This window comes from Scomber scombrus, chromosome 10 (genome assembly GCF_963691925.1).
Source record: "Scomber scombrus chromosome 10, fScoSco1.1, whole genome shotgun sequence".
Lineage (NCBI taxonomy): Eukaryota > Metazoa > Chordata > Actinopteri > Scombriformes > Scombridae > Scomber > Scomber scombrus.
Window position 1 is genome coordinate 15,787,526 of NC_084979.1, and position 21,550 is coordinate 15,809,075.

The window sequence follows — 21,550 nt, forward strand, 5'->3', positions numbered from 1 at the left end:
GATAATGAACTGCTTTGTACACGTGCAAGGGCATTAATGGTAGGCCCATTTGATTTTTCAAGGCCAAGGTCCAGAGACGGATCAATCTTTATCAGCCTCACAACACCGGGATGGTGTGAACTTCCTGAAGTTCTCTGCGTGTTCTGAGCTCAATCAGACCCACGTGTTAAATTGGGTTACCCTCCATGGTAACCTACTTAGGAAGTGTCATGGTTGTGGGGCATGTTACCGGGCCGTGTTGTTTACTCTTTCATCACACTCTTCAGGTTCCCTGTTTGTTGGTTTGTTTTGCAAAGCACAGCCTTCTGTTCAGCTGTGGGAAAAGTGCGGAATCAAAGTCCCGGAGAGCAGCCTGACGTTGACACTGATAAGCTTGGCCTGTCACTATCCATTTGTCTGAATGACATTGATGCTCAGGTCGGATCTCTGGAGGAAGTGGAACGCACAGAATCCAGGTGCATATGCTACTGCTACTGCTGCTGCTGCTGCTGCTGCTGCTGCTGCTACCATGCTGTAAAAAAGAAAAGTCTCTCCAAGTTTGCTTAATGAAGTTTGTATATAGTTCAAATATAAAGTTAATGCAGCAAATAAAATAAAATACACACATTATTGGCAGGAGCTGCAGTCTTTGAGTATACTATACCAAAGTTCAGACTCTCAAAAAAACTGATCCATCAGGTAGAAACCTCTTATCAGGTGCATTAAGAATTCTTTTTGCAGGTTGAAGAGGAAAATAACAATCCCAAAGATTTTTTTTCAAAGGAAAGCATTTGATCAGTAGTCATCAATTAAACTTACTGAGGTGCAAATTACACCCCAAGGATTAGATGAAAGAGCCTCTGTGTCATTTTCTCCCCTCCTCCTCAAAGCTTGACTTGGTTCACAGTACACACAAACAGCAGGCTGATCCCTGGCATGGTGGTGACAGGGTGACACTTCCCCTCACATTACGCAGGCTGAGCTGACTGAGGGGCTTAACAGATAGTGGCATCACAGGCGTACGTTTACAAATAAATCTACTGCTCTGGCTGTGTGGCACTCCTCTGCACATGTAACCCTTGTATCTGTGCTCCTGCTTTGCATTTCTGATTTCAGCTGGAGCCTTGCCATAAGATCCGGTTACCATACCAACTTGAGTCCCTCATCCCAGATGGCATGTTGGGGCTTCCTGGGTGATATTTATGAAACAGGATCCATGACATTTTAGGTTTGGTTTCTTATCTTAATGCTACTAATAGGCCTCCTGCAGACACAACAAAAATATTCTACACAGTCGTTTTCTCCTTTGAGCTTAAATAGGGTTAAACTTGGCCATGATATCAAAAATTAGCGAGAATCCAGTTTTGTTTTATTTTTTACTCTGGTTTATTCCTATTTCCTGCCTGAATTAGTCCCATCTGAGTACAGTAGATTAGATCAGACGCCAATGTCATTGTGACAGGTGCTAACATCTCCCACAGCCGTCGAACAAAGCTATAAGATCAATTGGCAGGGGTCCCTGTATGCTACAATACCCACATTAACATGATGGCTGTAAATGATATTGTCAAGCGTTACAGCTAATTATTTACCTTTGTTCATCTTTGTCTAAATGCATTCAGAGATGCTTCATGATTGATAATCTCATTGTTTCTTTTTATCCTTTTGTCTCTGCATTTGCTTTTTTATTATTCATTCTATGTGGCATTGTACAGACAGGCAATTGTAGGGAATTCATTGTTTTAGGGAATATACACAGCAAACCCTATGAATAAACAATTTGTGTTTTTTCCCCAGTAAATTAGTTATCATTAATTTTAAATGTTGTGTTGGGGAAATGAATTAGCATAAGCGTATCGTGCTAAGAAAGGTTTTGAAAGTGGAAAGGCATTTTTGCCTTTATTGGACAGAGGGCAGTGAAAAGACAGATAGTGAGATGGATAGCCTATGACATGCAACAAAGGTCCCTGCCTTGAATCAAAGCAGGGACTTTGCAGTTATGTGGCATGCACAGAAACTATTTCACTACTTTAAGCACCAAGGAGCCACGCCAGGAATTTCACAGAGGATGTCACACAATGTCAAAAGCAGCATCAGTTTATCATATCTACAGCACCTTAATCAAAATTTAATCAACTTTAATGGCCAAGTATTTTGACACATACAAGGAATTTAAAGCTCTCAAGTTACAAAATAAAGACATATCTAAACAAAAACCACAGCGTTAAACAAATATAAGCAGACAAACATTTCATATATCATATTATTATGCTACAAATGAAAGTAAAACATATATATATTTATATACATACATAAACAACAACTACAAAACAAAGAAGTATGTAATGTATAAACAGGGGTTGTGGTCGGATTGGTAGTGTGCAGTGAAATTATATATTTTTAGGTATGTGTAAATTTAAGCAATAAAGCCAGAAGAACTTTTTTTAGTGTCAAAGACATAGTTTGTCATTTTGGGAAATAGAGAGAGTTCTTGCTTACCAATCTAATATTTTTACAGAAAATATGATGCTACAGCTATCAACTGCTCAGCTTAGCTTAGCATAAAGACTGGAAGCAGGGAGAAACAGCTAGCTGTCCTCTGTCTAAAAGTAATAAAATCTGTATACCGGCAGCTCTAAAGGTCACTGATTAACACATTATATCACAATTGAATGTCTACACCTAAGGTTGCCACTTGCCAGGCAACCAGCGGAGACTTTAGTAAGTTAGTCCTGGCTAAGTAATAGTCAGGCGTATAACTTCCCATAAAACGACAATTTGTATTTTTTACACCTTGATTAAACAAACAAGATATGACTTGTGCATTATGGAGCTTTAGAAGAGTTGGGAGGTGAATTTTGTTACCCTTAGCTGACCAGCTGCTACCTGCAGGTTCAATCTTCTTATCTCACACTTGACATAAAAGTGAATAAGAAAAAGGTCTCTCCAAAAGGTCAAACTATTCATTTAACAAACTCTAAATGGCTCTTTTTTTTTTTTGTTACACTATGTAGTAAACTATACTTCAGGCTTTACTAGTAGCAGTGTCGCTTATTATATCTTGATTGACTACATGTCTCATGCAACTTTAGCCACAAGTCTCTTTTTCAGATCAAACACCATATTTTATAGGCCCAAACCTTCAAAGCATGTCATATCCTGTCGAGATGATGAAATGATTATGAAGCACCATGAAAGTGACATTTGGCAGTTGGACTGTCTTCATCTTTATCACTGCAGAGTTCCTGTACTACTTTCCTTTGATATAACATGAAACATATCTTCTGCTCAGACTTTCAGTCTGTGACAAGTGTTTTAGCTTCAGTACTGATATTACCCCCCCAAAAAAAGGGGTAAAAAGTGAATGTCATTTTTGTGGTTCAATTTTGATTTTGTGACATGAAGGACTTGTGAATCTGATGTGTGATAAAATGTTACTGTAACTTGGACTGCCACAAACAAGATTCTAGTAGATTATATTCATAGTGTAAAGGGCATCTCAGTTCATTTCATCTAATATTGCTACAAAGGTGAAGAAGGCAGTGATTTCTTCAATCCATTTCTTTTATATGTACTTCCCAAACCCCCTCCGTCTTCCCTGGATCTCTCCCTCTCTCTCTTCTCCTCTATCCCCTTTCGTCTTTCGTCTCTGGGAGTATGGGTGCATGTCAAGTGATTGTTGAATTGAAATATTGATGTGGAGTATCAAAGCGTGCGTAGCACTCCTGTGTTTCCAGAACTAACCACGAAGCGCTTTGATCAGATACTCCTGTGATCTGACTTCTGAAGTTGTTAAGAGTGCTGGAAAACAAAATGCAAACAAACTTCAAGTGCTCTTGGTATTGATAAAAGTTTTCTTTGACAAGTGGAGATGCGTGCTGTCTGCCTGTGTCTGCCCAAGACTGGAGATTTTGGGGTTTTCATACATGCTAATGGACATGAGATGAGGGAATTATTATAGTTTTCCACTTCACACACTGAACAATGTAGAATAGGGGTGGGAACACCACAAAATCCTGCTGTGATATCAAGACACAAGAATAGCAATGCAGAAATATCGCAATTCTGTAATTTATGCCGTAATTTTGGTTTGCTTCTGATTCAGCATGTTAGAATTTACCATTTCACTTTATTTCATTTGCAAACAAAACAGCTAAATTAAGATGCCAGCGAGTGATGAAACATTGAACGGTATCAGCAATGAAAGCTACCTCATTTTTAAGCAAAATTTAATTAATTAGTTATTATCAATCTGTTTAAGGTGTTTTTGGAGATTTAAGCCCTCAAAAAAGAAAAAAATTCTACTTGGTTGTTGTATTCCTTCAAAATATATTCATCATTGTAATACACCTTTGTGATTAGCAAAAAAAAAAATCATTTATCCTCATTCTCTTAAAAACCAATGGACACTCTGCAGAATAACATGAGTAATTAGGAGCAGAGGAAACTTTGGTAATAAGTGAGAGAACAGTTTTGAAGACCAGTTCAAAATCCTAACAGGGCAGGAAGCCTTTTCAGTTTTCTTTTCCCTTCACACTACTGATGGAGATAGACATGTATCTACAGAGACAAGGGGAGAATAAAAATAACCTGCCACCACTGACATACAAAGCTGCAACATAGTGTCATGATCCGTGTCATTTACAAATGATCCAGTTGGCCATGGAGCAAGGCACTAGAGGCTACAGAGGTGAACCTTATCAATCCCTATCCACTATATCTCTCTGCGCCTCCCTCTCCGACACTCACACACATTTCTAACTCAATAGGAGACAGGAAAGAGACTCCTGAATGAGGTATCAAATTGTTGCACTATAAAGTCCAGCTGTTGATGTTGCTCCTCGTCTCAATGAAACGAGTGTCATGCTAATTAAGCCCCATCTTGTCCCGTCTTGAACTGCTGAATGGTTAAGAGTGAAGCACTATACTTAGCAGCAGGCTTTTACATGCTGTCTGTCTCATCCATTAGGCCACATTTGTCACATGAGGGCCATTGAGTCGGCACAGTGCTGTAAAATTGGCTTTTTGACATGGCCACCAGTACAAAGGCTGCTCTCCTCCGTGGCTGCCCTTTTTGGGTGCAGATGGTCAAGACAGCTGGGACAATTTAGTGATCTGAGGCTTTTAAACTGCCCCCCAGGCATGATAAAAACAGCTTGAGTAGCCACTTGCATATTCTACGTTGTCTCCTGAGTTTAAGAGTAAGATATCTGAAACAAAAAGACTGAAAACTCTTCCAGAATCAGAAGATTTTAGAGCATTAATGTATCATTTAAAAAAAAGTCTTTGAGAGTTGTTAAATCTGTTATTTCCTTTTTCTAGGATGTATTTCTGTCTTTTTTTGTTTAGAAATAGGTGCAGGAGAACATCTGCTTGCCTTGTTGGGATTTAGTCTGTGTCAGTTTTAAAGTTGCTAGTAGCCACCCAGTCAGCGCAGCCTGAAATCTATGACGGCGCGGGCCTGATTACCAGCAATCTCACCAGCTGTTTAATGAACACAGGGACCTCTTTCTCTGGAAATGAGTTTTCCCTTGAAAACTGTGGAAGCCGTATCCAGGTCTATTTAAATGAGGTAACATGGGGAAGGTAAGCACCACCACATGAGCATTGTTTTCACAGTTCAAAGTGAGGAGAGAGTACTTTGCACTTCAAAGCCACTCATCTGGGAGGCAGTACAGTGGGGGTGGGGTGGCATGGGGGGGAGAGAGGGGACAGGAAATAAGAATCAGGGTAATTAACAACTTCTGCTCCGTAATAAACCAGAGACGTAGTATACCTCTGCCTCCGAGATACACTCCTATTTTGATGTCCTCCTTGCTCTATTCGTGTACTGCTGTTTTCTTTCATCCTAAATGTTCACTTTAATTTGGCATTAGACTTTTTTACTGAATGCTGTTGAAGTTACATCATATTTATTAAGATTTGCTTGGGGGATTTGTTTAACAAAAATCAAGGCATTTTGTCTTGTTTATGTATCATAACTGCAGTATCGATCAGCAGGTGCTGAAATTATTTTGTTGAACTTGTATTTCAAGCAAGAGGCATCAGGAAACATTTGAGCAATTACCGTTCATATAATTTCAGCTTTCTTAGCCTTGTTGCTTTTGCTAAAATATTACATCTGTCCTATCATCCTGTAAGTGTTTTTTCTTTAAAGGAATAGTGTCATCATTTCCTTTTTTCAGAGAAAATACATTTAAATATAAACATGCAGATTTTCAGATTTGCTCAATTTTATCCTCACTTAAAATAAACACAATCTGTGGGATTTATTAACGGGCTGCAGCTGAAGAAGTGAAGTCTGCACGTCATTGTGAGTCAGGAGAAATCTTTTGTTTCAAGCTGAGGTGTCTGTCAAGGCCATAACTCTGTCTGCTCTACTTTCACACCAATTACTTCAAACCCCTTAAACAAATGGTACAGTTTAGTGATTATCTCCGTTGTCTTCCATTTATTTTAAAAAGCAATGAATTCTATCAATTACAGTAAAAGTGGAATAAAAGAAGCTTTACATTTCTGTTCAAATACATTGATAAAGAATACATTTTTTAGTGTAATTATTTCTTACTCCAGCTTCTTACATCCTTGGGGTATGTTTATTTAAGGATCACAGTCTGTGAAACAGGGAGCAGTAGATAAGTGAAGAACTAGGAATTTACATGAGAAATGGGTTCCCAGCCTGGATTTAAACTCTTAACATTGTAATGGTGAACAGACTTACAGAATGAGATTAAGCCTCAATCTGCATTTAATGGAGCAGATCTGAAGTGGCCTCTACTTGAACTCCGAAATGTGAGAATGTCACACAGGGCAGCCTATTTGACATGTCACCTACTGGTGAGAACTCTGAGGCTTTGATTGAGTTTTATCAATTAGCTTTGTGAGGGAAATCTTCAGAGTGTGTGAGCCTCATGCCTGTCAATCCAGGGAGCTGCAGCGTTAAGACATAAGAAGTTTGCGGTCTGTCATCTGAAAAAAACTAATAATCAAAGAGTGAATAAAAACACCTCCAAACTATTGTCTGTTTAGTAAGCTTCTTGTCAGTGAGATGTTTTATGTTCATCCCTCACAGGGTGAAACATTTTCAAGAGTGAAAGATTTATAGTACGTAATGTCAACCATCACTGTCGCAGAGTTATGCACATTAACTTCAGCTTCCCATTGAAAAAATGCTTAATTTATCTAAATATTTTATTAACTCACGTTTTTCACATCAAATAGTATTTATCCTACTTTGTTGCATTAAATTGTGTAAGTTTTCAAAATCACACTTTTGTGAAATCATGCAAATATGACTCAGGTTACATTGATGGTTATTTATCTTTATATTTGTTGACTGGAAAGTTTTCCCACCTTTTAATTTAACCCTGCATCAATGAATGTAGCCATAAAAAAAAAATCCATGTATTTACTATCTTTACATGAATTCCCACAGTGAAGATGAAACAGAATACAAACACTCCCTGAGTGAAAAATGTCTTGACTAAGCTGGCTATATTAATCTTAGATCTTTTAACAGACTAAGCATTTTGTTCTTGTGCAAAATTTGGTCCTAAATGAAGAACTGAAAATTGCTGAAACACAAACTCTTTGAAATGTTATTTTGAATCATTTAAGATGATAGCTGTGCAAGGTTTATTTGAAAACAAAATAAAAAAAATAATGATATGACACCCTGAAAACTAGATATTACAGGAAGGTTCTTATCATTCCTTAAGTCTTTTTTCCCATAACAATTGGAGGAGGAGTCAGTTCTTGGGGTCAGCGTTTGGTTGAAATTGAGTGAAATTATGAGTAGCCCACCCCTTCACCTAACAATCCCCCCTCCTCCCTCCCTCACATCTCCTCTCTATTGACTGGCTATACTGCATCATACTGGAGACCCCGTTGAGAGGATCTTTTCTCTCTATAAAGAGAAGATGCAGCTCAGGCGCTTTTGAGATGATCGCAAGGATTTACTCCGCGCCTCTCAACGTCTAACTTCAGATCTTCGACTTCAACACTAAATGTTCTGGACTGCTAGCACACTTAAATATTTACCTAGTGGACTGAGAGACATTTGAATGACGCGGGATTTCCCTGTCTACACTACCAAAGTGTCGGAGTCATCCAACTGCCGAATGTGAGAGCATCTTTTTCTTCTGGGCTGTAGTTTAGACTTTGTGCGTCGTCGCCTCTCGGCGCAGTTTGTGTTGCAGGTGCGGAAGGAGCACACGGACAGATGGCTGCGCTGACGATACAAAGGACTGACAACTTTTTACACACCTTTTTACAGGTTTGTTGTATGATCATCTTTTTGACGCAATGCCCCGGTTTATGACATGTTTTGTGGTGGTGGAAGCGCACCGCTCCACAGCTGTGCGTAATGAATTAACATGCCTGAAATGTCTGATCTCTATGTAAATAATTCAACTAATTGTAATTGTAAAAACATTTCAATCACCGGTTTAATACAAAAAAGGCCTAATTCGTGAAAAATATCAAGAAAAAGTGTAAAAATGTAAAAATAAATACATAATAAATTATTTGGGAAATTTATCATTAATTGTAACTCCTTGGATAACATAATGACTCAGTTTGTTAACATTTTTGATAGTATAGTTTAAAAGAAAATGCTTATATTATCCAAGATTTTAAACTTTTTTTGTCCTATTGGTTACCCATGTAATCTGATGTGTGTTGGTGTTTTCACACAGGATCGGACGCCCAGCTCCTCTCCTGAGGGAACCCCTAATACCCTCTCCTTCTTGGCCACCACCTGTAGCCAGGCTTGGCAGGTGGGAGGCTCAGCGGCCTCAGAAAGCACCCAGTTCCCCTACGAGAGCACCGTCAGCTCCACGTCTGGAATGTTTCAACTGTGGAGCAACGAGATGGCACCCACCTCAGCTCTCAGCACACACCAGATGACCTTCACAGTGCCCAAGGTGCAGTTCCCTGGACACATGCAGTCTGGCCTGGGGCACCATCATCATCACCCCCATCATCACCACCATGAGCTGCCTCTCACCCCTCCAGCTGAACCTCCCTCATCCTACTCCTTCGAACTCTCCCCTGTCAAAGTTCTGTCCTCGCAGCCGCAGGCCAACAGCACCTATTATCCTCAACACAACAGTGTGGGACAAAACTTCCCCAGCTTCCTCCAGAACTCCTCAGCGAGGCATCACCTGCCTGGAAGCCACGTGGAGGAAGGGCAGCAGTGGTGGAGCCTACCCCAAACCAACGCCACCCCCTCCAACCATCCCTTCTCCCTGGGCAGACAGCTGGTTTTGGGCCACCAGCCCCAGATAGCTGCTCTTCTCCAGGGGACCTCCAAAGGCCTGCTGAGCTCCACACGCCGCTGCCGACGCTGCAAGTGTCCCAACTGCCAGGCTAACGGCGGAGGGTTAGAGTTTGGAAAGAAGAGACTGCACATTTGCCACATCCCAGAGTGTGGCAAAGTGTACAAGAAGACTTCTCACCTCAAGGCCCATCTGCGCTGGCATGCCGGGGAGAGGCCCTTCATCTGTAACTGGCTCTTCTGCGGTAAAAGCTTCACCCGTTCAGACGAGCTACAGAGGCACCTCCGCACGCACACCGGAGAGAAACGCTTTGGGTGCCAACAGTGCGGCAAGAGGTTCATGAGGAGTGATCACCTTTCCAAACACGTCAAGACCCACCAGACCAGGAAGAGCCGGTCTGGGCAGCCTTCACAGAGCACGGACCCTCTGCTCACCAACATCAAGAGAGAGTAATCTCTATGGTCCATTATTCAAAAATAATAATCAACAATGAACAGGCCAGGTGATTTACACTTACTGCCATAGGTTTGCACTACAGGGTAAGCACCAAGCTCCCCTAACATCCTTTATTGTCAAAGCCCTACTTTTGACTTCAAGTAGTACAATGAAAATATATCTAAAGACCATTTTGTGTACTCTTTGAGACAAAGCACCTTTAAAGAAAACTTGAAGCCTTTTTTCTTTCAGTGTACTGTTCAAGATGCCACACAGACGGATTTCACCCAGAACAAAATTATCTTATAATCTTATGCCTTTAACAATTCAAGATTTGTTTAAATTTCAACAGATGTCAAAATCTAAATTTTCAGGTCGTGATGTAAATATTTTATCCGCGTGAAGGACCTGGTACCAAAATTCCACAAGGTTTACCTTAATATGTTATACATTATAATGTTCAAAATAAATGTATGCCTTATTACAGCGGAAGGTTGCTGTATAAAAATGTTTGCTCTCTGGAAAAGAGGTTCACAAAGGAAAAATGCCTGTTAATAATTCTTTTTTTTCCCCCAAACATATCCTAATTTGTCCGCTTCAAGGTAGGGATCTTTTTTGAAATGTAAACATGAAAGTCTTTGATCTACAGATTTATTTCATCTGCTCTTAAACAGCAGCAATGTTGAGCACAATTTCTTCAGATTAGAAAACATTTTAAATTTTTAAGTTCTTTGTAAATTATGTATAAATATCATGAACAATTTTATTGGGGTTATGGCCGCATGTAAATTTTAATAAACATTGTCCTTGCCGAAACAATTTCTCGTTTCCTAAAGTTGGTTTCTTGCATCTTTACAATTGATTGTGAAGTAAATATCTCTGCCTGACAGTGAGAGTCAATGGTTTTAACCTTCTTGCCCACTCATTCAATAAATGTGTGAATTTCTCTGAATGCCCCAGAGCTCCTAAAGATCTAACATTTTATTTAAATGTTAATTTGATTTCACTCACAATACCAATGCTGCTCATTGTGCTTTTGGTGTGAAGGAAGAAGCCCCTAAAGAAGACCTAACATGGTGGGCTGTTCAAAGATTTTCACACCTCAAAGTAAATACTCATGCCATTGATGGGGCAGTTTGTCTCGCCTTTTGCAATCAAGTTCACAGTCATGTGGCTTTTAATGAGTGTTTTCTTTCTCTCAATGGAGAAGATTGAGTCAACAGATGCAACAGAGGGCACTGGAGAGGAATTCCCTGTGAATGGGACCCCTGTTGCTAAGACCCCCCCAGTGGTGACAGGAACTCCCTTTGATTTTGCACCCTTGTGAAAGTTAATACCCCTTTCCCCCCCTCCGTCCTCAGCCTCCATATATCACAGTCGTGTTACGATCAGCCCTGCTTTACTGCCTAGAATGGGGCTTTATTCAGGGGCCAGCCAACCAGATGTCTGCTCATCCAGGGGTTTCTTCTCTTTGTCTTTAAACCTGTTTGAACCTTCTCCAAGGGGGATGTCGAAGAAAGCAAAATGCTTTGGCTTTGTCCTTATCAGTGCTTCCCAAAGACCACAGCAAAATACTTACAGTAAGTTGCACTGTTACTTAAATTTATAAGAAATAAGCACACTGAGAATGCATAAATCTTACCATATTGATCATATCAATTATTACAAAACACTTACAGTATTAAATTCCACAGAACAAAAGATTATGGAAAGAAACACAAGTACTGCTTTCAGTTTCATAAAGACACTTTTTATTTGATATGATACAACAGTTTTGACTCCGTCAAACATGGCATTAACCAACCCTCTCTTGGTCTATATGTCTTTTAATTTGGTTTTCTGTAGTGGTATTCCTTTGTGTTACATGCAAAACTGTCTCATCGGTAATTCCCATAAAAACAGACCAGTTCACATTAACTGCAAATGAATTTTTGAGAGATGGTTCCACTCATCTGACACCTCACCATTCAGTAAACTTTATGGAATTTATTGTTTTTCAGACAGATTGTTAAGCAGCTCTTGCTTCATTGTGAGTTCTGAAATGTGAGGCCTATTGATCTTTGGTGCAGCTGTATGGTCCAACTAAACTGGAAGTAAAAGCTTTGTGCGGACCTCTACTGGCCAAAAAGAAGAACTGACCTGATACTGACAGGATAGTCAACCTCATCCCCTCCGCTCTCCTCTATTTGTCACTTTAGGCGTTACAATCCAGATAGTAACACAGATATCTATGATTGTTTCGTAAGACTAGTGGCAAACTGAAACAACGGAGTAAAAGCATGAAACATCTGAGTGGTGAGCTGCTGTTTTTGGCACTATTGTCTGAGGAAGAGGGGGCATGCAGATTCACCATCCTTATTTTGTTTAACCAGCAAAATATTTTCCTTCATTTTTACCAAATGGAACAGTAACCTGTCACAGCATGCCTGGGTCATTCTTTATCTTACGCAAGGAAATCCTGTTATGGTACGCACTGTACAGTATTAAGTCCATGAGGGCAAAAGCTAACAGAGATTATAGTGGTGCACAGCCTTGACATGACAACAGTGGACTAACAAAACAATTCATATTAGTTTAAACCAATGCACTTTTAAGGACCTCAGTCCCCAAAACCACAAGCGACCCACTTCAGCTGGGAAAGAAAGATCTGTGTTAAGAAGCAGTGCACCGGTCAACCACCAGAGATGTTGCATGCAACACTTTGGGTCAGCACAGCAGTCCCTTTGAATGCACCTATCCAGCAAAAAGTATTCTGAAGTGACGTCATACACAGAGAGAACCTCCAGGGGGCTCCCTCACACCTTTTTTGTCCAGATCAAACGAGGGCCGGTCAAACAGAATAAGAGAGCATACAGAGGCTCTCAACACTGTGGCAAGAAAGAAAGTTCTTCACTTTCAGTTGAAATTCGAGTGAGTAAAGTCCTTGTAGCATGTTCACATCAAGTGTTTCATTTCCCGTTCTTGTCTATATAAACAGCTAACTCAGTTGTCAGCAGGGGAATGACAAAACATATTCATGTAGCTATATTTGTCTTCACAATGGGGCATCAGAAGAAAAGAAAATTTAAGGAAATTTACCAGAGAGTGCAAGAAGAGTCAATGCTACTCCTTGCACACTCTCGTGCACTCAAACACATCCATACATAGCTGCATAAACAGACACACACACACACAAGCACACATGTTACTCCAGTGACCGCCCCAATTAGGAATGGATATTTCTTCTTCCAACAAAGTCCCCTTGCCCTTTAAAAGAGAGAAGAGTATGGAATACAAACTCTCAAAAAGGTAAAAAGCAGAAATTGTCATAACAATGAGTGTCCATTGAGTGTTTCACTTTGAACCCAGTAACATCCCATTGGGTGCTATTGAGGACGGCCAAGGCAAGCCACCTCCAGTTGAATGGCTCTCTAAAAACAGGAGCGAAGTCATTTCATAATCCTTTATATGTTCCTTCTTATGATCCTTCATTGTTATCCAGAAATTATCACTGAACCAGGTAAGGGTTCAGCCTGGCATAAAAAGACAGTAGACAAGTCTTCTCGTCTCCACAGCTGTGGTGTTAGCTGTTGTCCTCCTAACCCAGTATCAGAGTTCATAGGTCGTCCTCATCTAGCTGAGGCAGGTTGCTGGGGCGTCGTCCAGCTGAGGGACCCGACACTGGAACCTGGCTCCCAGAATCAGCAGCCTGACCCCTGCGGCAGCCCTCTCCTGCTCTCTGCTGGGGAGAGAGGGAACATTCATCATACAGGTATAAAGTATTTCCGTATAATGCATTCACATTACTACTACAAAAGCATCATTTTCAATTTCATACTCCACAAGAATAGCATAGCTGCTCTTGACCTGCCAAATATGTAATGCAAGAAACTGATTGTGAGCGTTTGCCAGTATTTTTATGTTCAAGCCTCAGTCTAAAAAATGCATCGGCCCATGTTCCTCCAATTCACTCCAACACAAGCATGGGAAACAATTATCTGCTTTTGATAGGCATCTCCCTCTGACTTCCTCATGTGGCTCAGCCTGCTTCCTGTTTGTTGTGTATGCCAAGCCTATCCAGCTTGAGTAAACAGAGAAAGAGGTGGAGATCAACAACTGTTGCCCTGTCAACACAGCCCTGCTGACGACAAGAGCCCAGTGATGACAGAGGGAGATGCTAATGGTAATGTAAAGCCCAACAACAGGATGCTTTCATAGCTGAATGGCCACATGGTTAAAACTTCAAAGTAAGGATATAGAGTCTTGAATTTTTTCAAAATGTCCTGATTTGTGTAAAACATTGACATGGTGAAATTTCCTTTCGTTTTATTTAAATAATCAGCAAACTGCAATCCATGGACTTCAAAATATCCTGATTTCTGTTTATAATACTACTACTACTACTACTACTAATACTACTACTACTACTACTACTACTACTACTAATAATAATAATAATAATAATAATAATAATAATAATAATAATAATAATAATAATAATAATGCATTTCATTTGTACTGTACTTTTCGTTCACAGAGAATCTCAAAGTGCTATCACGTGAAAAAAAACCATAATTTATAAAATAAAGAAAATAACAAGAGTTCAGATTAAACAGCCTGCCTGAATAATGTTTATTCCTTTTTCCTCCAATAGGGGGAGAAATAACTCTTCTTATGGCTGAGCAAATCCCTTCACTCTGTGTGTGTGTGTGTGTGTGTGTGTGTGTGTGTGTGTGTGTGTGTGTGTGTGTGTGTGTGTGTGTGTGTGTGTGTGTGTGTGTGTGTGTGTGTGTGTGTGTGTGTCTAAATAAATGGTTACCATTTTAAATTCTTTCATTTTTTAATTAACATTAAGAGCACACTTGAATTATTGCTATACTTTGTACAATGGCCCATTATTTCCCTGATGGTTAGCTTCCTGTGGCTTGTTTTATAATTAGTTTTTTCCAATTCTGGTGTTGAATTATGACTGCTAGACAACCCAGGGGAACAATGTTCAGCTATGTGCAAAATAATTATATTTTAAATAAAACATCAATGTCCCCATTAGGAAAGCGTAGCATCTGTATATGTATGTGTCACTGCATGCATACATATACACTACCTGTGCACTTTGTGTGGCAGGTGTATACAGCCCATTTGACACAGCTTGACAGTTTGGCTGATCAGTGAAGGCCAGTTGGACATGTGACGGGGAAACAGTGTGGGAGTCAGCAGGGCACGGCTGGACCACAGCGGGCTGCGAATGTAAACAATTGTTGGTCAGTCCCCACTATAGTGCATGCACACAATAACATTTGCTGTTTTTTATTCTATCTGTGCAGTGTGTTGTGAACAGAAATACAGAGTTTGAGTTGGCAGTTTTTGCAAGACACTGTATGTAGGGCAGTGAAAGACACAACTAAAGAAACCTACATCTCGCAGAGAGTACATCTCTCCCGGTCCGTGGCCCTGACCTTGGCTGGGCAGGTAGAGCGCGGGCAGGGAGGTGTTGTAAGAGTGGAGGGACGGCAGCTTATGACGATCAATAGATGCAGAGGAGTGGGGCCGCAGGGCACTGGCTGCAGACAGAGGAGGTCTCATGCAGCGACCCAGACTATTGGACTTGCTCTCTCGTCGTTGGTACTCAATAGGTGACTGTAAGGCTGAAAGACACAGAACAGAGACTCTTCTTATGAAGCTCTATTAATGCTTCTGAATGTTTTACAAAGCAATATAATGTGAATTCAGCATTTATTTTGTCTATGTTGTCTTAAAAGGATAAATGGGTAATACTTTATTTTAGCATTTATGAATGTCTTTGTTCACAACTACTCCTTTCCTATGAAGAATTCATAACTGGCGTACAAACAATTGGTTTTAAACACATCTATAAACTCTTTTTGAACAGCTGTAAAAGTTGGCAAATGTTTTTTTGTTTTTTTTTGTCGGGGGGGTTATAAATTAGTATGTAAATATCATAAATGCCATTCATTATATAAAAAAGTTGTTTTCCAACTACAATATACTGTGGTTTTTATATGTGAATACTGGGGAAGTGAGGGAAATACCATGACAAAACATTTTTGAAGTCAAAATGGTGAGATTGTCAAAAAGATGACAAAGTGATTCAGAGTTTTGGTTTTTAAAATAAATAAATAAATAAGAAGTGTTAGAGTTAGTAATCAAAATGATTTGTTTTAGTATCTTATAATCAAATATTCTACTTACTATCTCATAATGTTAACTTAGTATAACTATTGTTATGTCCAGGATTCCTGACATATAATTTTTGTGCTACAAGAGACAACAAAGACTAACAAAAAACTCATCTCCACATTCACTCCATTCAATTGCTTTCAGTGCATGTGAACTGACAAAAAAGTCAATAAATGGAAAATGTGCCAAGCTTAAACATGATTTATGGACCTCTATGTGATGTGGCGTAGCCTAGTCCAGCTTGGACTTACCATTGAGGAAGTTGCGCTGGCTTTCCAAGATCTGAACCACATCGTTGAACCAGGCCCTGCAGATTTCAGGGGAGGAGGCCAGCAACTGGAAGTGCACCACACTCCCGTCTGGGTTGCGTGATGTCAGTACAAAGCGCGCGTCATCGCCTTCCACACTGGGCTCCACCCCCAGGCAGCTCACCTGGAACACAACACATCTGACTAGCATCTGTGCAGAGTCCATCCTGCCAAGTTCCTCGTTAAAACTTCATGCAAGCCTCTAAAAGGTCCCTGCCGTGGGATTATGTAACGTACTGATTAAAGCAATAATTAGTGTGGTGTGAATCTGTTGTGTAACTCACAACATGGGAGAAAGTGTCTTTCTCATTTTTTGTTATTTCATTTTGTTAAAACACAAGCTGATCTGGGTATGCTGAAGCTCAGCATGCGCCCACCTTGATGCTGTTTTTAAAGATGTATCCAGGGAGGGAGAAGCCTTTTTTCCTGTCGATTGGCTCGCTGAAGATGACCAGCTGCTCAAACAGGAAGACCCTTCTTTCCTTTGCTCGGGACAGGAAGCTACTGTCTTGCTCAGTGACAGTGAAGGTGTCTTGCTGGAGCAGTTTGCCCTGGGCTGTGATCTTACCCTGGTACCACAGCGAGGATAAACACAACAAACAGAGGAAGCGGTTACAGTGCGGTTTTCACGGGCTGAATAGTTGGCTTGAGAAATGTTTTGAAAACTTTGAAGGATGGTCTGAATTCCTGAGATGTACCTCGAAGCCTTGTAGCCGGCCCACATTCATCATGTCATTGCAACGTTTTGGCACAAAGCACATCACTTCTACTGCTTTCTGTTTAAAAGAACAAAGAAGAGTTTGTTTTCAAGAATACTAATAAGAACCATATAAAACACAACTTTAAAGCTTACATTTATGTACCCACCTCCAACTCCTCGGTGTCCATCCCAGCTTTGGTGTAATACTTCAGGAAGTCCTGTTCAAATAAACACAGCATGGTCACCAGAGCGTTCCAGGTTTACTGCTCAGAGTATGGTGAGGACATCTGGAAGAGTATTTATGGGTGCTGAACCCACCTTTAATTTGAATGCCAAAGGGCAAAGTCTTATATTTAAGCAACGTTTTATAACAGAGATGTTTTATGATCATCTTTTGTTTCTTTGGAAACAAACTAGATTTGTTTCTTCCTCTCAGACTGGAAAGTAGCTTCTGCAGACAATATGCTCATGTGTGCCATCAGTGTTTCTGCTCAAAGGGGCGTATGCGTATGTTTGTGTGTGTGTGACTGTATGTTTACAACCCTGTGACTGACCCTGCTGTGTCAGACAGCTGCTGTGTGTGTGTGTGTGTGTGTGTGTGTGTGTGTGTGTGTGTGTGTGTGTGTGTGTGTGTGTGTGTGTGTGTGTGTGTGTGTGTGTGTGTGTGTGTGTGTGTGTGTGTGTGTGTGTGTGTGTGTGTGTGTGTGTGTGTGTGTATTGATGCTGGTGTGTGATCAACAGCACAGCAGTGCCCTGCCTTTCACCTTGAGCAGCAGCTGGTACTTCATGATCCTCTGGACAGGTTTGATGAGCAGGTCATTGAGCTGCAGCCTGTGGCCCAGCTGCTGCCGCAACTCCTGACAGCAAACGGTGGACACAGCAACACAACACCAGTCAACATGACAGCCATGGCAGGAAACAGGGCAGCTAATGGCTAACATGACAATATCTCACAGGGACCAAAGTGTTTGTCCATTTGTCTTGTGTCTACTGTCAATGAAAAGGAACTGATTAAAATCTGAATTATGAATGGCAGCTCAAAAGACACCCACAGTATATTGTATAAAGGCACAAAGAGACATTATTGTATACTAAATGGCTTACTAACTACCAACCTGAGTGTCAGATGACCAATGTATCATGAGTATGTAAGTGTTTGTCCTGAATCAAGAAGTCAATTAGAATTACAATTGATTAATCATATATAAAGCAAAAAAATTCCAATCATTTGCTGGATCTCTCATATGTAAGAATGTGCTGGTTATTTGAATATCTTTGGGCTTTGGATAGACTAGATTTTATGGTCTAAACATAGACTAAATATTGATTAATTTATCAAAACATTATAGGCTTTTAAAAAAAAATTATAGACTTGTTTCTTCAAGGAGATACATACCTCAAAGTAAGTTTCGATGTACTCTGAGACAATGTGTTCTGACTTGGGCTTGTTCTGACAGTATACAACATACATATGTAGACGCCTCTCCTGCATTACAAGGGAGAAAGAAAAAAACATCTAATTACAAAATCATTCAGTCAAACCTTTGATACAGATTAGCCACAACTGAAAAAGAGAATGCGCCTTGTTAAAGGGAGAAATTAATCTTTAGTTACATCACAGATAAGGGAAAATACACCTGAAAGTGAGCAAAAAAACATTAAAAAATCCACATGCAGTGTCTCTGGTAGCTGTTTGGGATGAAAGGGAACAGAGCAATAATGATTTGTCTCAGAGCGCACTGGTCCTTTGAAGCTGACTCTGTCTGGTTAGCGCCTACTCTTCTGTGACTAATTGGCATGTGAGTGCAGATGTTGCAGTCCTAAGAGCCCTAATGGAGTTACGTGTAGATGAGCATCAGGTTATATATAATTTACCCAGGTTACCCTCTGTGTAACCAGACCCTTTTAGAGCCTGCCGATATAAGACTGTACCTAGCAACAGGCTGCATGACTCTGTAACCTAGAGACCACTAAGCTGCTCCACCTGAATATGGACATCATGTAACACCACAGAGGAGGGCTGCATGTGTAATAATATGAGAGACTAAAGTCTGAAGCCTGGATTCCTTAAACCAGCACTGTTGCAGTGTGTTTACATGTGTGTTTTTATGTTGTGTGCACACATGTTGCACATTGGTGACACAGCTCCTGTTAAAAGCACATTGGGCTTGCTGCTTTTCATTACAGCCATGTTCCCAGTCTACGTGTTTTCACAGTTTGACACCATGCTTAGATTTAGTTACAAGTTTTTTTATTCCCCCATGGGCTTCTAAGTTCATTATCCAGTGGGCTGAGCCTTATTGAATTGTTTAAAGAGCTACAGAAAAGAGAGTGACTATAGAAAAAAAGAGAGACACAGACTTTAACTTAATCATCTTCAGACAAGAAGCAAAGCCAAGTTGGTCAAATTACCCATCCTGTCTGCTCGGTCTGCACGTGCCACCATGTAACAAATAATCGTAAATCTAATTTTGCTCCCTGTATAAGCCCTGTGACTCTATACCGGCCGAGGCTGTATTCTATTCTAAGAACAATATACTTAAAAGTGAATCTCTATTGCATGCATCATTTTGTTTCATTCCTTAGCCAAGATATGTGGGAAGAAGTAGGTCGCTGTTTTTAGGTGGAAAAAAGCCTTCATATCAAAGAGCTTGAGCTGAGGGTTTGTTATTCCTCATTTTATTCATGTTGTCTTTTCTGGCTGTTTTTTCTTTGGTGTTTCCTGACCAGTCCAGCCCAGACTGGAAATTAGCCAGTGTGTTGTCCTCATGTGTTTGTGTGTGTGCAGTGTTGTAAAAACACTGCCTTAACTGAGACGTATCAGTAACAGGGAAGTGGAAGGAGAGACGCTGGCAGTTGAGAGAGAAGGAGAGAGAGGCACGGTATAGGATAAACAGGAGCTCTGCATGTTTTCTTAGCTCTATTTAGCCTCACTCCAAACAGCACAAGGAAGCACAGCCAGACGTGTGTGTGTGTGTGTGTGTGTGTGTGTGTGTGTGTGTGTGTGTGTGTGTGTGTGTGTGTGTGTGTGTGTGTGTGTGTGTGTGTGTGTGTGTGTGTGTGTGTGTGTGTGTGTGTGTGTGTGTGTCTGTGTGTCTGTGTGTCTGTGTGTCTGTGTGTCTGTGCCTACTACACAATAGTCATACTCACATGTTTAATGAAGAGCTGAGCCAGTCTCTCTGGTTCTGCCAAACACTTCTCCAGCTCTCCCAGGAAGTAGCTGTGGAGAAAATACACATATACACACACACAGACAAAAAACACACAGACAAAACACACACACACACACACACACACACACACACACACACATACAAGCACAATCATCCCCAAAACGGAAGGTCAGATTTGTCTCCTGACCTATTGTTCCTTTGTCCTCCACTCAGCCACAAACACAACACTCTGCAAATCACTGTTTGTCTTTAAATGCAACTGGAGCAAACAGATAATTTTTCACATGTGAAAAAGAAATGTATGCAAATGTATAACAAATGAGGACTTACTCTTTATGCCAGTCAAATATTTGGTGAATGTTCCCAAAAACAATCTTGTCTTTTCCCTTCATGTCCTCGGGCATACCTTTAGAAGTCATCGTGGCCATATAGCCCTGCAAGGGAATGACAGAGCTGCTGAGACAACGTTTACAACGACAAATCCCACACCTGGCTCTAAATAATACCAGTAAATATAGCTAGGTTGTTATAACACACTGCAACAATCGCACAGCCACTAATATTGAGCTTTCATTCACTTTCAGATGGCAAGAATTTTCCTCTGAACCAAAACATCCCCAGTTATTTAAGGCACTGGGTGAGGGATTGTCTTGCAACATAATACTCTTCAAGCTAATAATTCACAAAATCTGCTTAAGACTAGAGACAGTGGGTTGGAGGAGAGTGGAGGAATTGTGATGATAAGGATTTAGAGCTCTCTATGACAGACTGGGTGTATGTCTAAGTCTCCTCTCCTCTGTCAGTGCAGATAGTGAGCTCTGAGCTGGCAGACTGCAAGATTTACCTCCACTATGAACCCCAGGTCTCCTACATAGTGCTTCTCTGTCTCAATCAGCTCCTTCAGTACATACCTGTAAAGATATAAATGAGAAAAGATTAGCGTTTGACTTCTGTTACTGAGTTTATTTTTCACACTGCAAAAAGACTGCAACGCCTTATTTTAAGGTTCCCAGTGTCCAAATGATTTTCTTTTAGAAACGAACCAAAGTGAAATTATAATTTTGTTGAAAGTTTCTTGAAAAGCATGATGTGATTTGCTACAAATTGGAGGGAAGTGGAAAAAAATATTCAGTTGGTAAACTTCAAATTAGCTACTTCCAATTCATTGGGAGTGTAATCGACTGAGTCTTGTAGTCAGCACACATTAGCTCAGCAGAACACGCAAACATGTAAACTTTGAGTGTGAACGTATTTTCTCTAATTTCTTAACTTAAGGTCCTTTTACTGGTGTTTGCTATTCACAGAATTTGCCCAGTTTATCAGTTGTCATCACACGAAAGAGCTCATGTGATAACTACTGATAAAGACCATAAGATATGGTTGATAACTCCTGACCTTCAGTTAGGATTACTTTTTTCTCTTTTGTTATGAATGTAAATGGACAGGACTTATTTAGTGCTTTTCTGCCTTGATGGACAAAGCACTTTTCAATGTATGCTT

The 21,550-nt window shown here is 40.4% G+C and overlaps 2 protein-coding genes across 2 annotated transcripts in view; one reads left to right on the plus strand and one right to left on the minus strand.

Moving 5' to 3' along the window:
- The first annotated feature begins 8,200 nt into the window (after positions 1–8,200).
- Positions 8,201–9,710, plus strand: sp5l (Sp5 transcription factor-like). Its single transcript, XM_062427752.1, has 2 exons — positions 8,201–8,254; positions 8,676–9,710. Exons 1-2 carry the CDS (start codon positions 8,201–8,203, stop codon positions 9,708–9,710), a joined length of 1,089 nt encoding a protein of 362 aa, XP_062283736.1.
- A 1,725-nt stretch (positions 9,711–11,435) lies between these two features.
- The window catches only part of arhgef25a (Rho guanine nucleotide exchange factor (GEF) 25a), a 44,045-nt gene continuing 33,930 nt past the window's right edge, over positions 11,436–21,550 (minus strand). Inside the window, exons 6-17 of the mRNA XM_062427639.1 lie at positions 20,895–20,961; positions 20,381–20,484; positions 20,028–20,097; positions 18,274–18,363; positions 17,642–17,734; positions 17,045–17,095; positions 16,876–16,953; positions 16,555–16,746; positions 16,121–16,301; positions 15,087–15,316; positions 14,776–14,910; positions 11,436–13,413 (exon numbers count right to left, since the gene is read on the minus strand). Of these exons, the coding sequence (XP_062283623.1) occupies positions 13,288–13,413; positions 14,776–14,910; positions 15,087–15,316; positions 16,121–16,301; positions 16,555–16,746; positions 16,876–16,953; positions 17,045–17,095; positions 17,642–17,734; positions 18,274–18,363; positions 20,028–20,097; positions 20,381–20,484; positions 20,895–20,961 (1,417 nt within the window). The 3' untranslated portion in view covers positions 11,436–13,287. The remainder of the gene's footprint in view (positions 13,414–14,775; positions 14,911–15,086; positions 15,317–16,120; positions 16,302–16,554; positions 16,747–16,875; positions 16,954–17,044; positions 17,096–17,641; positions 17,735–18,273; positions 18,364–20,027; positions 20,098–20,380; positions 20,485–20,894; positions 20,962–21,550) is intronic.